Source organism: Megascapheus bottae, chromosome 19 (assembly GCF_031878675.1).
Source record: "Megascapheus bottae isolate mThoBot1 chromosome 19, mThoBot2.hap1, whole genome shotgun sequence".
NCBI lineage: Eukaryota > Metazoa > Chordata > Mammalia > Rodentia > Geomyidae > Megascapheus > Megascapheus bottae.
The window spans coordinates 1581277-1597126 of NC_143527.1; the positions used below are offsets into that span (position 1 = coordinate 1581277).

At 54.7% G+C, this 15850-nt stretch overlaps 1 protein-coding gene across 1 annotated transcript; it reads right to left on the minus strand.

Annotated features, from left to right (window-relative positions):
• Positions 1-5368: 5368 nt before the first annotated feature.
• On the minus strand, positions 5369-15604 carry Galr1 (galanin receptor 1). Its single transcript, XM_090353614.1, has 3 exons — positions 14966-15604; positions 10884-10949; positions 5369-5701 (listed from the first exon to the last, which is right to left on the minus strand). The coding sequence occupies exons 1-3, from the start codon at positions 15602-15604 to the stop codon at positions 5384-5386; spliced, it is 1023 nt and encodes a 340-aa protein (XP_090209740.1). The 3' UTR covers positions 5369-5383.
• Positions 15605-15850: the final 246 nt, after the last annotated feature.

Genomic DNA, 15850 nt, shown 5'->3' on the forward strand with positions numbered 1-15850 from the left:
GACTCTTCTGAGGGGCACTCTAGCGTGTTTTCTTCCACACATGCTGAGCAGCTCGTCCGGGGTAGCCAAGCGAGTGACAAATCCACTTGCACCACAGCGTGACCCCGAGCAATCAATGTCTTCCCTTATGCTCCTGGTTAGACTGTAATCAGTGACACGCCATTGTTCAGAACAGCGCATGTACGGATGGGTGCATGATGCAGCATTACGCCGTCTACTAGAGTGCAGGCGTGTTATGTCTTCACCTGTGCCTGACCTACCCAGAGTGTAAAGGCCCTCGTGGGGTTGCTTTTCAATCTTTCCAAGCGCGTTCTTGTGCAGAGGGCCTCGAGGGCTGGTCTGCTGCAGGACACACCTCCGTCCACCTGGGCTTGATGCTGGCTCTTGCTTCCTCTCTCAGTTCCTCAGCCAGGGCACCTTCCTCTGATGGCCCGGCCGGCTCATGTACCTCCTCTGGAGGGTGGCTCCGCATCCACAAGCGTGCCCTCACCACTTGACGTGGCACAGCTCCCCGAGACGTGCCCAGGAGCCATACCGCCCTCAGAAAAGACAAACGAAAGTTCTGTTGCTTATGGCTGGCCCAGATGATTTTGCCATGAATCCTGGCCTAGGAGGAATCTGGCCTAGACCAAGCCCTGAGCGCTGGCGTCCCAGAGCCCTTCTCCCCCAGCCCAGCTCCCCGCACTGTCTCCACCCCAGTCTGCTCGGCAGCTCCCTGGAAGCCTCCTGCACTCACCAAGGCCCACTTCAAGTGGAAAGCCTGAACTTCGCCCTGAAGAGCTTTTGCTAGTTTGCATTATTGATTCAATACCAGCAGTCACAATTATACAGAGTCCCCAGAGGCGTAGGTGGTGTTCGGGATGTGGGGCCTAAAATAAAGGTCTGAGTCCGATCCTTCCATCTTCTCACAGGCTGAGAAGCCAGTCTCCTGGGCCTTCGAAGCACAAGGCCAGTTGCTCAGAGGCGTTTTGACAGACATGATGCTTCAGGAGGCTGAAGCCCGTTAATGAACCTGTGGGTCGCACAGGCCACAAAACCAACAAAAGCAGCTGAAGCTGGGGCCAGTTTCCCACCCCACGGACCTCAAGACCTGCACATCCATGTGGGAGGGCTGCAGAAGAAAGCTCAGTGAAGCGAGATCGAGGACCCATAAAACCTCACAGCTGACCCGCCACTGACACGGGGTTTGAGCCTTGTGGGCCACGGTGCGCTGTGAGTTTGCTGGAATCATTGATCTCTACACTCCTGGAGCTCAGCGCGCCCTCTGTGAGTGATTGCCACATGTAATGACAATGTCTGGATTCTTCCATTAAAACAAGAACAAGGCGGACACATGGCACGGGGCATCTCATCAGAATCAGAACCACACAGCCTGTCCAGTAGCAAGTAAGTGGGCCATGCTCAGCAAGAGGCAAGGGAGATTCCACCTGAAACCTGATCCGGGATGATATTTAAGGAAATGGCTGCTTCCCCATCAGTACCACTCTAACTGCGTGCAGTTTGCTGGAAACAGGCAATACACACATCTCCTGGGTCCCTTACTTTTGTGAACTTAAAAATCAAAACCAACAACAACCAAAAAAACCACCAACCAACAAAAACTACTCCAGTGAGCCAGTGGAAAGGTGACACATGGAGATGGTAGGTTGAGGGTGGGTGCATGGCATACATATATACGCACATACATGCAGCTTGGGGTGCTCTTTTCACACAGAGTCTGGAAACTCACATCTTTACCTCAACAGTTCATAAACGTTGCCATGTGTCTCTGTGTCGGGCAGTCCAGGGGTACGCCAGAGACCGAGGCCAGGGCTGGCCTGGCGGCTCATGTCTGTCACCCCAGCTATGTGGAGACAGAGCATGAGAGGATCGTAGTTCCAAGCCAAAACTAAAAGCTTGCAAGGCTCATCTTAACCTGAAAAATCTTGGCATGGTGGCTGGCACGTGCCTGTCATCCAGTGACAGCAGGAACATCAAGATGAAGAGCCAACATGTCAGGGCACAATGCAGAATACAATCTCAGACATAACCCGACTAACAAAACACAGGAGATGGGGTGGGGATTGGAAATGGGGCTTAGACAGTAGGGTGCCTGTCCAGCAAGTGAGAAGCACTAGATTCAAGCGACAGTGACAAATCAAAAGAAGGAGAGAGTGAGGAGGAGGTAAGAAGGAGGGAGGGAGGGAGGGAAGAAAGGAGGGAGGGAGGAGTCAGTGGGCCTGCTGTTGGTTCCCGTCCAGTTCTAACTCTGGTCCTCTCCTTTGGATCTGAAAGAAGCTTCATGCTCTCCCTAGGAGCCAAAGACGGGGACTGTCACTTGCTAAGTGCACTATAATCAGAGAGCATGGACAAGTTCCAGTGATGGAGAAAGCAAGTGGCGATTCCCTTCAGGAGAGAGAGAACGGGCTCTCCAGTCGTCTGGGAGACCTCTGCTCAGAGGGACTTCTCTTCCTTAATTTGTATAAACTTCGTTGTGTTCATTCTTTTGTCAATTGCCATTTTTGTAAATTTATCTGATCAATTCCTTCTCTCTTCGAAGCATTTGGCTGTGTTCCTTGGGGGAGAGGAATCATGTATTATACTCACCGCCTAACATGACAAACTGCATGCAAAGGTTGACCAGTACTCACTTGTTTAGTTGTAAGTGTCATTTTTCAGAGCTAGTTCTGAACTTAGGGCCTCACATGTGCTAGGCAGTGCGCCCTGACACTGGAATTTACCGCAGCCCTATACTGCTTATTTTTCAGGGAGGGACCTTTCTGTTATCTTGCACAGGACCAGCCCCAGGCTATGGTTTCCAGCAGAGCTGGGACGGTAAGAATGCACCACCACACCCAGCTTGCTGACTGTTTGTCTCCATAGACTGCTGACGGTTTGGCTCATAAATGGATGCTGTGTTTTGGGCCAATGATTCTTCTGTGTGAATCAGCCAATTTCACTAATTGACATTTGATTGTTATTAAGTTCCTATACTTAGGAAAAAGCCTTACAAAATGATTCACTTTCAATCCATCCCACCCCCCTCTCCCGCCAGAAAGTTCACTCTTGAACCAGAAGGCTTTTCCAAATACATTTTATTTTCAATGGAAGAAAAATAAATTCAAATTACACAATCAAATCCGATTCCATGCAGAACACAGAGGTAGGGTGATTTCAGAATGACTCTACGTTGGGTGTTTCATAAATTAATATGCACTCTTAGTTTCTGGTTTTCTAAGCATACTTATCTTTATGCGGGCTATGCTTATGGGCATACACATCACAGCCAGCTCTTTAGCATGTAATTTTGACAGTGTCCAGGTCAGGAGACCCGGGACTGCTTCATATATATAGCAGCATTTAAGCAAGCACAGAGTAGAATCAAAACAGAACATGGGTAGATTTTTCCCCTAATTTGTACTGCTCACATTATCAGAAAATACTTAGTGAAAGCTCTAACTGCAGAAAACATTACATTTATCTCTTGGAGATAATAATGCAGGAAAAGTTAGAAGCCACTTACAAAGGCATGTACATACTGTTTTAACATTGAGTTCAAACATACATTGCAATTTTGAATGACATGTGAACCTGTATCTGGGGGAAAACAATGTAGATATAGGGATACAACCTTTTTCTTATTGCATGACTTTGTTCTTCTGAGGAAAACCGGTAAATTGTCAGGCTCCTTCGTGGTCCTAAAGAGACACTCCTCAGAAGAAGCAGCAAAAATGGCCAATAGACACATGAAGAAATGCCCAACATCTCTGCGCATAGAGGAAATGCAAATCAAAACAACACTAAAATTCCAACTCACCCCATTTTGAATGGCTGTGATCAAGAAGATGAACGATAACAGATGCCGGCAAAGGACATCGCTAAAAGCAAATGCCACTACGCGGTTGGTGGAACATAAGCTTATTTAACTGCTCCAGAGGTTCCTCAAAGAACTAAACATAGAGTTCCCCTATAACCTAGCGATTCTCCTCCAGGATACAGTAAAGGCTCCACAACCAGGCCCACTGCAGCACTCTTCACCACAACCAAGGTCTGGAGTTAGCCCCGATGCCTCTCAAAGGACAAACGGGTCAAGAAAAGGTGGTATACCTACCCAAAGGAATTTTACTCGCCCATTAGAAAGAATGATATTGTACCATTTGTAAAGAAAGAGAAAGACCTATAAAACATTAAGTGACATGAGGCCCAGAGATGAAGGACCGTGTCTTCTCTTACACGTGGGGCTGGATTCAGCCAACAGACTCATAACTGATCTGTTGGGTGGTAGGCAAGTGCACACAAATGTATCAGCTGAAATAGGATTGGTTCAAGGAAGATCTCACACAGCGGAACTCCTTAGAATGGCAAAAATCATGGTGCAGCAAAATAAACACCAGAAAACTGGTCCTCAGAGGAGAAAGAGGAGAAGAGGTGGAAAGGCAGTCCAAAATGGAAGGTATATCCTACAAAATTCAAAAGCATAAGGGCAGGCGGGGGAGGTGACGGGGTGCATTGACCAAGATGCACTGCACTGGCAAACCACTTTGATGAATGGCGGCTCCTGAAATGCACAAGCTTCCCGCGCCCCTGAGGCCATTCCACACCGGTGCCTGGGTGAATGTGGGGCTTTCACCAGGCTGGACAGTCACGGGGCTCCCTGCACACGGTATACACGGGGTGCAGGCCCTGTGGGGCAGGGGCGGCTGTGGACAGCCACTTCTACCCAGCTAGATGCCCTCTAGAAATGGCCAGTATATTCATTATTATATTTTCAAACACAAAGCTTTTGCTTGGTGCCCGTGGCTCACACCTGTAACCCTAGCTACGCAGGAGGCTGAGGTCTAAGGACCACAGTCCACCTGGCAAGAGAGTCCAAGAGATTCTTAAATCTAATCAATTACCAAAAAGCTAGAAGAGGAACTGTGGTTCAAGTGATAAAGCCTTAGCCTTGAGTCAAAGAAGCTCAGGGACAATGGCCAGGCCCGGAGCTTGGGGCCCAGGACCAGAAGAAAAAAAATTAAACATATAACTTTTAATGCTGTCTCTTCTTTAAAATTCAAGAACTAAAGTACTATTGTTTTCAAAATAAATGTGATTTAAAATAAAGATGGCGGGTTTTCCTTTCCTCTTCATTCTATAAAGAAGTGAGCCTGTCTGCAGGATTGCAGGAAAGCTTCTGCTCCTCCAGCGGCGGAAAACTATACCGCCTTTTCCTTTGCCTCAGAAACGCAGTGCAGAAATCAAACGGAAACATAATCTTCCGTGGACGGAAGTCGACCCACACTGGTGGACCAGCCGCTTACCAGCGTGTGAGCGCCGTGGGCCACGCTGGCTGCGGCTCCCCGGGGCCTGGCCCACTCTACCCGTGGCACGGGTCACATGTGGCACGGGTCACACTCGGCAGCGGTCACACGTGGGTGCAGTTGGTGGAGGGCGGGGTGTCCAGCCGGCTTCTGTGGTCTCTGTTCTCGTGGGCGGGTGATCTCCTGCTGGCGTGGCACTTGAACACCTGCCTGTAGGCTTTCCGGAAGTTCTCGGAGAGGAAGGCGTAGATGATGGGGTTCACGGAGGAGTTGCTGTAGGCCAGGCAGTGCGCCGCGATCCGGAAGAAGAAGGAAGCGGGGGTCAGCGGGAAGGTTCCGAACTCCACCCACAGGTGGATGATGTGGTGGGGCAGCCAGGAGATGCCGAACACCACCACCACCACCAGGACCGTCTGCATGGTCTGGAGAAGGGGAGGAGGACGGGAGGGAAGAGGGGGGGAGGGGGGGGAAGGCAGCCAAGAGGAAAGGCACCCGTCACAACCAGAGAGCACAGAGCACCCTACCACACACGCTGAGAGCATTCCGTGACGAGATGCCGAGTCTGCTCCCGCGTGGGGCCTCACTTCCTCCGCACCTGTTGCCATCTACCCTCCACGGCAGTCATTTGATGTGTGTGAAATCCCTGTGAACCCAGTGTGCTGTGGATCATGGGAACCAAACTACATAAAGACTCAAGACTGTCATTTAAACTAGAAAAAAAATCATCCACCAAACAAGCTGTAGCCCAGGCTCGCAATCCCAGCACCGGGGAGTTGACGGAGGACTGAGATGGCAGGCTAGCTTGGGCAACGTAGGAAAACAAGACCCTGCCTCACAGAAACAGGGAAAGCCTTTCCAGGGCACACGGGGCGCGCTGCGTCTCCTACAGCGCACAGGCAGGCAGGGAACTTTCCTCTGCACTGGGAATGGGAGAATGGAAGACCATGGGCGGGGCACTCCCCTCTCTGGACTCCGCCTCCTCTGCTGGCGTGGCTCATCTTTTCCTTGTGGCTCCTCTATGGGAAAGACTCAGAACCCTGTGCAGGTGCGCGTGTGCTGTGGCCTGTGAGCGGGTGGTGGAGTGTGGCTCCGTGCTGGCTGTCTCCCAGGCCGCACGCTGGCGCTGTGCACCTGCCTCGAATCCCAGGACACCCAGCCGGAGGCTGAGCTGGCCCCGGACTCCACTCAGAACCCTCTGAAGGCCGAAGATGCAGAGCTACCTTGGTGAGTCACTGGGGAGCCTCCAGATGAAGGCCGAGGGAAGATGGTGTTCAAGTTCACGCAAACGCCTTCCTGAGGACAGACTAAAGATCTTTAGCTAGAAAAGAAAAAGCAATCCTTGCTTTTGCCCAGCAGGCACAGCTGCAGAGCCCAGTGGGCCCTCGGTGGTCCAGGCAGGAAGGACCAATGTGGCAGAGGGTGAAGGTGAGGGTGAAGGCTCCCACTCACCCAGCCTCCTTCGAAGGCAGAAAGCAAGAGGCTGTGTGACCCAGAGACCCCCTGCGCTGCCCTGCTCACAGAGAGACCCCCTGCGCTGCCCTGCTCACAGGGAGACCCCTGCGCTGCCCTGCTCACAGGGAGACCCCTGCGCTGCCCCTGCTCACAGGGAGACCCCTGCGCTGCCCCTGCTCACAGGGAGACCCCTGCGCTGCCCCTGCTCACAGGGAGACCCCTGCGCTGCCCCTGCTCACAGGGAGACCCCTGCGCCGCCCTGCTCACAGGGAGACCCCTGCGCCGCCCTGCTCACAGGGAGACCCCTGCGCCGCCCTGCTCACAGGGAGACCCCTGTGCTGCCCCTGCCCACAGGGAGACCCCTGCGCCGCCCTGCTCACAGGGAGACCCCTGCTCCGCCCTGCTCACAGGGAGACCCCTGTGCTGCCGCTGCCCACAGGGAGACCCCTGCGCCGCCCTGCTCACAGGGAGACCCCTGCGCTGCCCTGCTCACAGGGAGACCCCTGCGCTGCCCCTGCTCACAGGGAGACCCCTGCGCCGCCCTGCTCACAGGGAGACCCCTGCGCCGCCCTGCTCACAGGGAGACCCCTGTGCTGCCCCTGCCCACAGGGAGACCCCTGCGCCGCCCTGCTCACAGGGAGACCCCTGCTCCGCCCTGCTCACAGGGAGACCCCTGTGCTGCCCCTGCCCACAGGGAGACCCCTGCGCCGCCCTGCTCACAGGGAGACCCCTGCTCCGCCCTGCTCACAGGGAGACCCCTGTGCTGCCCCTGCCCACAGGGAGACCTCTGCGCTGCCCCTGCCCACAGGGAGACCCCTGCTCCGCCCTGCTCACAGGGAGACCCCTGCGCCGCCCCTGCTCACAGGGAGACCCCTGCGCCGCCCCTGCTCACAGGGAGACCCCTGCGCCGGCCCTGCCCACAGGGAGACCCCTGCGCCGGCCCTGCCCACAGGGAGACCCCTGCGCCGGCCCTGCTCACAGGGAGACCCCTGCGCTGCCCTGCCCACAGGGAGACCCCTGCGCTGCCCCTGCTCACAGGGAGACCCCTGCGCTGCCCTGCTCACAGGGAGACCACTGCGCTGCCCTGCTCACAGGGAGACCCCTGCGCCGCCCTGCTCACAGGAGACCCCTGCGCCGCCCTGCTCACAGGGAGACCCCTGTGCTGCCCTGCTCACAGGGAGACCTCTGTGCTGCCCCTGCTCACAGGGAGACCCCTGCGCTGCCATCCACACCTCCCCCTGCTGCCTCCAGGGTTGATTGCACGCACAGCACAGGAGAGGCCCCAGAAGACAACACGTGTGCATTTGTGCTGGCTCTCTCATCAGCTGTCCTAGTCCCGCTGGCCTCGTGGAGACCTTGCCCTGTCCAGGGCTCGTCCCTCATAGGAACCGAGTGACACAGCTCATGTAGGGAGCTGTTCTAGGTTGAACTTGACCTCAGGGAGTGGAAGCTGTCTGGTGTGGGACTCCAGGCCTGACCAGGGACTGCATGGGACTTCAGGCCTGACCGTGGACTGCACGGGACTCCAGCCTGACCGTGGACGGCATGGGACTCCAGGCCTGATGTGGACTGCACAGGACTCCAGGCCTGACCAGGGACTGCACTGGACTTCAGGCCTGACCGTGGACTGCACAGGACTCCAGGCCTGACCGTGGACTGCACGGGACTCCAGCCTGACCGTGGACGGCATGGGACTCCAGCCTGACCGTGGACTGCACGGGACTCCAGGCCTGACCGTGGACTGCACGGGACTCCAGCCTGACAACAGGCCTGGGCTGACAGCTGGACCGCATGACCTTTGAAACACCGCCTGACCTCACTGAGGTTGTTCGTCAGCTTCCTGGCTCATGAAGAGGACGAAGGGTGAAACGGTGGCCAGATTGTGCACTAAGCACAATGGCCATTAAGCACTAAAACAACTCAGGGATAAAATCCTGCAGACAGATGTTGGAGGGTTAGCGCGTACACACTAAGTCCACTTACTGCCTGCTGCATACAGCAAGCAGGGGAGCAGGGGAGCTACTCAAGTGTGTTAAGGCAGTGTTTGCTACCAATCCATTTATCCATTCGTGTATAAGAAATGCCATTCTCTGGTGATTCAATCCAACAAGCTAGAAATATTATACCGACGAATAGAACAGAAAATCCTTCCCTTTCTAAGACCACCAGACCATCTCTCCCCTTCCCATGTCACTGTCTCTTTTAGGAAATGTCTGCTAAGTGCAGAGCAGAATGACCTCCTCCCCCTCCCCGCAGCTTAGTAATAAGACCGAGATCTCAACACAAGGCCAAGGCAGGGCGCCCACTCTGTTATGCTTCCTACGACATGGGTGACTTCAGTGGGGTTTTCCTGCACATCTTAAAAATGCAATCCCATCAGTCTCAGAAACATAGACAACAGCTGGAATTTTTTAAAAAATTCTCCTACCTTTGAGATGTGACTGGGTGGCAATTGACAACATAAATACTGAGAAGAACGCTGATGGGAATGTGCATAAACTTTCACAAGATTGCTCCTGAGACTTGGTAAATCCACGTGCTCATTCCCAGCTGGGGTCCGCTCCCACAGATCCGCCTTCACCCACCCACACCTGTCCACACCTCCCAGGGCTCTGTTCTGCTTTCTGGACTGACTCCACCTCAGCCACAGAAACCCCCGGGACCAAGTGTGTCTGGACACTGAATGCATCGCTTTTCTTTCTTGTTATCGATACCACTGCAAAGAAGAGCAAAGCCACAGGAAGAAGTTCTGTGCGGGTAGAAACCTACCCATCTCGATTCACCAGTGGCCTCAGAAGTGCTAAACTCAGACGGCAGTTTGTCTAGAAGGCACATCCGTCTCTTCCGCTAAGGTGCTGCTAAAATGCTGGCTTATACGCACAACCAGCACCTCGTAGAATCCTGTGGGCTGGCTGGGTCCTGCACAGGGGAACTGCTCTATAAACAACCATCCGAGGAGAAATTACAAATAATTTTTAATTGTTTGCAATGAATCAGTTTCTTGAGTATGAGATATGTGACTCAAGGGGAAAACGAAGAGGCTGGTAAAACTGTAAAGTCTCCAGCAGAAATGTACATTAGTGCAGCGCAGGAGGAAATGGTTTTGATAGTTTATTCCATGTGTATAATTTGACACTTCCTCTGCAGTTATAAAGAAGAGCCAGAAGTTTAAAATTAAGCCCACATAATCTCCATGCTGGTGGAAGGAGGGGAGGATAGAGGAAGCAACGGGAGTGGCTTATTACTTATGGTGCTTTGGGCGAAGGTGGGCTGAGGACGAAGGCCTCAAGGCTGCATTCTCAGCCAGTGTTCTTCCATTGGTTATCAATGCTAGCCATGCCATTGCTTCTAAACAGAAAAGTCAGGCAGCGCTGCCCCTAGTGAGTGTGTAGAGTAAATATCATTGTCTAACTGGGCACTTTTGAGAATCATTTATGTCACTGCTTGTAATGAATATTTAAAAAGGAAAACCAAGTAACTTAAGATACTGTCCCTAATGTTTATGGGTTTAAAATGCCTTGTTTTAATCTTTTCCTCCCTAGTCAGATTGTCTACAAATTTCCTCCCACTGGCTAAAATCAGAAATTATATAGATTTTTATCCGTGTCAGCGCTAAATGAGGCCCGAAGGGTGCAGCCGCCGTGTCCAGCGTGTTGAACAGAAGACGGGCAAAGGCTTTGCTCTCGCTAGGGGAGAGCTCTCTTAACTAGAGAGCCTCTGAAGGAGAAAGACCACCCTCCGCTCTGCGCCCGAAGCCAAGGGCTCCACCCGTCTTGGGAGAGCCACTGAAGTTCCCTGGCCACACTTTTTACAGATGGTCTCTGAAAAGAAAGCCGCGCCAGGTCTTTGGAATTGCACCAGAGACGGCGAATCCAAACACTGTGCTAGTCACAGCATTCTCCTCTTGTGCCTATCCTCTCCCCGCCCCAAATCTGTCTTTCCTTGCCTCTCCACTCTCCTCCCAAGCGTGAACAAGCACACACCCAGCTGGCATGCCCTCACCAAACCTGGCCTCCAGTGCCCCATGTCTTTGTGGAAATTTCTACCTCAAAGAGTTGATTTTACATGCTCGGGGTGGGTATGAGGACGATTAAAACCAGAAATAAACAAAGTTCCCAAAAGTGGCAGGACGTGCTGTTGGGAGAAGGTTACCTTTTTCTTGGATGCTTCAGACTTCTTTGACATATTCTTCAACTTTTTGTGCAAATGATTCAGGACCTGCAAGACATAGTCCAGTGAATCTGCTTTGCTCATCAGTGACTGGCGTTCTGAACTGTCATGAGCATAGAAACCGGAGTCCTGGCACAAGGAGCAGTGGGTCTGGGTCACCAGGTGCATTTAGGGTGTCCCAGAAACCTGGTCACATCCCAAGCTAGTGTGTGGCATGGAGAGTCCTGGAAGGCTGAGAACTGGGATTTCCTTCCATAAGACTCGGTCAGATCTTGGCTACAGACAGAACACAGCACTACCTCGGAGCTGACGAAACTGAGCTTTGCACTCTGGGAGTTCATCTTCCAACATGAGAGCCCAAGGAACAAGCAGAACATGTTGTCAGCCACCTTTCTTCAGTGGGTGAATTCAGCCGAGGTGACTCTTAGAGCCCCCAACCCCAGTGTGTGTCCATGAGCCCTCTCCCCCATGAGCCCTCCCTTCCGTGAGCCCTCTCCCCTGTGAGCCCTCTCCCCCATGAGCACTCTCCTCCGTCTTCCCTCTCCTCCATGAGCCCCCCTTTTCTGAGTGGGGAACACACCCGTCCACCCTCTGGGCCTCCTGCCTCTGTGCTCAGATTCCACCTGATATGCCTTTCGACAGCGTTGGTTGGGGACACAGTGTCAGAGATGGTTTATAAGCCATTCTGCTGTCTTAGGATTAATATCTCTCTCAGAGACATGATGGCTTTTTTAGATGAAGAAGGCAGTTCTGTCTCCTCTCGCCAGGGTACTCCTCAACAGAAATGATGAGAAACCTCTTGGTTGCACACAGGAATCCCCAACCTGTGCTTGATCCACAGTGCCGGCCCTGCAGGACTCACCCTGGGGCTCCTGACTCGATGCCCCAAGGAAGATCTGGAGCAAATTCTGGAGGAGTAAGGGCTTCAGACTGCCCGTGGCAGAAGCAGAGGCGTGCTCCAGCCACTAGCACTGCAGCATGGAAATAATGTCACTCAGCTGGCCTTCTTGCAGAAGCCTGTTCCATCGCTGGCTGCAGCCATTCAGGGCCATCAGTCCTGTCCTGATTGAGAAACTACAAATATTCTTTGCCACCTCTACCTCGTAGCAGCTAAAGCAGCCATCTGGGCACCTCTGCTGCTTTCTGCAGTGCTCCACCTTGCGCACAGCCAGGCAGCTCACACTAGATGTGGGACGCCACAGGTGGTCCTTCTACAAAGACAATGGGCTGCTTTCTGCCCACAGAAACTGAGGCATAAAGGACTGAGATTGGATCAGAAGTGAGACTATTTTATAGGATGAAGAAGGGGCAGGGGGGAGAGGGAGAGAGGGAGAGAGGGAGCTCACTCAGAGGCAGGACATTATTCAAGGATCAAGACTGACAAGCTGGCCAGTGGCTCCCTTCTCTAAAGACAAGATGACTGGCTGTTAAGGCCAAGGGACACAGATGGGGCCACAGGAAAGGCCATGATAAGAAGCCACAGAGGGAGTCCAGTGCAGGTGCCAGCTTCACCACACTGCTTAAGGTGTGTGCACCTTTTACACAAAGTAAGCTGGAACACAGTCAAACAAACAGAGTGCTGCCCGATGCTCCACAGAGAAAAATCTCCCTTGCTCCATATCTCTTCCATCGCTCAGGCTCTAAGCATGCAGTGACATCTTGGGATGAGTCTTAAGCAAAGTCGTGCCGTGCAAGAAGAGTGTGCAGGCAGCACAATTCTTCAGAAGATGGTGATGGCATTTCTTGGCCATTCTGTACACTCCACAGCGTGTGAAAGGCGGTAGGGTCTCAAATCCAAGCCAGGCTCACACAGGGCACATGCTGGCATGCGGAGGTGTGTGTGGTTGGCCCCAAGGGAGTGACCCAAGTCACAGTAAGAGAAGCAAGGGAGGGATGCTGCCCCACAGAGCTGGGGGCCAGCCTCCGAGATGCCTCCTCTAGCCTGTAATGGTTCCAGGGACTGCCAGTGCCAGAGCAGACCACACACCACACTGCTTCATTGGCACTCCGGAAAGCAACTCTCCCAAGAAGTTTACAATGAAACACATTCAAATATTTGCCACTTTGGGGAGGGTGCCTTTACCACCATTCATTTGGCATCAGCCAGCTAACCAGCATGGAATTGAACACCCAAGTACCAAAGCCTGTCACTGAGTAGCACACACTAATGTCTGCGCCAGAGAATGCCATGTGAAATAACTCATCTCCAGCTGTTCATGCACATGGACAAATATGCAACTATTAACTGGACCACAAAGGATTACCAGTTGTGCTTAGAAACAATCCCTTTCCGTATGAAAAATACTTAAGTGATCGTGTTTATCCAGTTTTTTAAGTTATTTTTGAAACTTTCCTCTGGTGGAATTCTATAAAACTCTTCAGTGGCCACCTATGTAGTTCTGACAGTTTCTTGCTTCCATAGATTTCCAGGTGGTTTTTCTGAAGACTTCGGGGGAAATGAAGAAAACATTCTCAAGCAGAAATTAACAATTTAATAGCCACGTGCTTCAAGAAGAATCTCTTTAGTGCCAAGCCCCCCACCCTTCAGACCCCATCCACTGCCCTTTCCTGAGAGCTGTTCCTGAATCAGCTGCCCCATAAGGCCTTAGCCTGATTCATAAAATAGGGGCCCCATCTCCCACCCCAGGGGGTGCAAACAGAAGGGTGTACGTGCCACAGAACTGCTGAGTGACACAACCTTTGCTTTGCAGTGCAGAAGACTAGGTCACTCCTAATAGCTAAGTTCCGGCTCCTTCCCAAATCCCTCCTGTCACCTGTGCCTCACAGTCGCCTTGCCGTGCCATCCATTCCTCCAGGTACTACCTAAAATGCCGCCATCCAAAGTAGAGGCATCTGTGGAGGGGCTACGGGTGAGGCAGCAACAGCTCACTTGATCTCCAGTGCAGACTCTACTTGTTGTGGTCTCACTTCAGCAGAAGTAAAATGAGAGACTGGAGGGATGATGGAAACTTCAGAAATGGATTTCCAGGATGTGTGTGTGTGTGTGTGTGTGTGTGCACAAGTGGGCGTGTGGATGTACGTAACTGTGCATGTGTGAGTGTAGGGGGTCTATGTGCATGTGAGAGTGGGCTTGTGTGTGCATACGAATGGGTGTGAACACGTGGGGGTCCAGTGTGTTCAAATGTGTGCCTGTGTGTGCTTCCTTGAGCATTGCAGCTTGGGGTGGGGGGAGGAAGCTGGGCCCTGGATTTCGCTATGAGAACTGACCCGACAGAACCTCAGAACGTTCACCCAGACAAAGACTTTTTAATGAGCATGAACTTCAAAGCCGTGTGATTCATGGCGCCCTTTGTGAGCCAGTCTCAGGGTTGTCAGGCTCCCGGAAGGGAGGTAAGAGGGGGCTCTGTGGCAAGGCCAGGCGAGCCTGAGGCTGGTCCTCCACGGCCCGCTCCAGGGCGAGGATTCCGCCCCTCACCCCTTCACCCAGGGGGACACTTTCCTAAGGCACCCACTGACCCGCCGGGCTCTCTGGAACCCCACTCAGGCCTCCTCCCTTCAGAGGGCGAAACTGCGCAAAAGTAAACCCAGACATCCCGGAGGAGCAGATTACTACCCTCCTCATTCCAAAGCTTCTGCGGGCTGGGGCCAATGGAGGCCAGGGGACGGCGCTGGGGGGGGGGGCAGCGCTGGGGGTAGGGGACGGCGCTGGGGACCGAGGGGGAGTGCAGTGCTGGGAGCCCCTGGCCGGCGCTGCAGCTGGGACTGTGAGGAGGGGAGCCTGGCTCGGGCAGCTCTCTGGGACTGCATGGACTCCCTGGGCTGGAGGATTCCTGGTAAGAGCTGCTTGGCTGGAGCAGGCCCGCGAGGGCACAGGGAAGTGCCTTTCACCTGGACGTCTAGAAGTGGGCCACGACCTGGCCCCGTCGGAGTCAAACTCCACCCAACTGTACAGCCAGCGCTGCTCAGGGCGCAGGGTGCAGGGCGCAGGGCGCAGGGCGCCCGGCTTGGCCGGGGTGAGGGCGGGCGGGATGCCGGGCCGGCTCCCCTCCCCTGCTCCCCCCCTGCTCCCCCCCTGCTCCCCCCCGCCCCAGCCCGGCGCCCACCTTGGCGTAGCAGAAGCAGATGAGCAGCAGCGGCAGCAGGTACCCGAAGACGAAGGTGCACAGCACGTAGGCCCTCTTGTGGAGCTTGTTGGGCCACTGGTCCCAGCAGAAGGTCTGGTTGCCGGGCTCGTGGTGGACCAGGCGCTGGTGGTAGGCCACGGGCGAGGCCATGGCGAGCGACAGCGCCCAGATGAAGCCCACGCCCAGCAGGGCGCGGCGGGGCGCGCGGAGGGCGGCGGAGCGGCGCGCGTGCACCACGGCCAGGTAGCGGTCCACGGCCGTGGCGGCCAGCGTGAAGACGCTGACGAGCATGGACACGGTGAAGAAGAAGTGGGTGAAGCTGCAGACGAAGGCGCCCAGCACCCAGGTGGGCAGCGCGTACACGGCGGCCTGGAAGGGGATGCAGAAGAGCAGGTAGGCCAGGTCGGCCACGCTCAGGTTGAGGATGAACAGGCCGGTGGCGCTGCGCGCGCGGCCGGGCGGCCTGCGCGCCAGCACGGCGATCACCAGGATGTTGCCCAGCACGCCCAGGGCGAAGATGAGCCCGAAGGCCACCAGCGTGGCCAGCGTGTCCGCGCCCACGCCCGCCGCCGGCGCCCCGGGCTCCCCGCCGCCCGCGCTCAGGTTCACCGCCTCCATGGCGGGGCGGCCGGGGCGCGCGGCCGGGCGAAGACGGACGGCGAGGACGAGGAGGACGGCGAGGACGGCGAGGACTGCGAGGACGGCGGGGACGGCGGGAACGGAGGACGGAAGACGAGGACGGAGGACGGAGGACGAGGACGGAGGACGGCGGGGCGGCCCGAGCCCGGGCCGAGGGGGACGGGGCGGGGCTGCGCGTCGCTGTCCGCCGGCCGGAGCGGGACCCGCGGCTCGGGCACCTGTTGC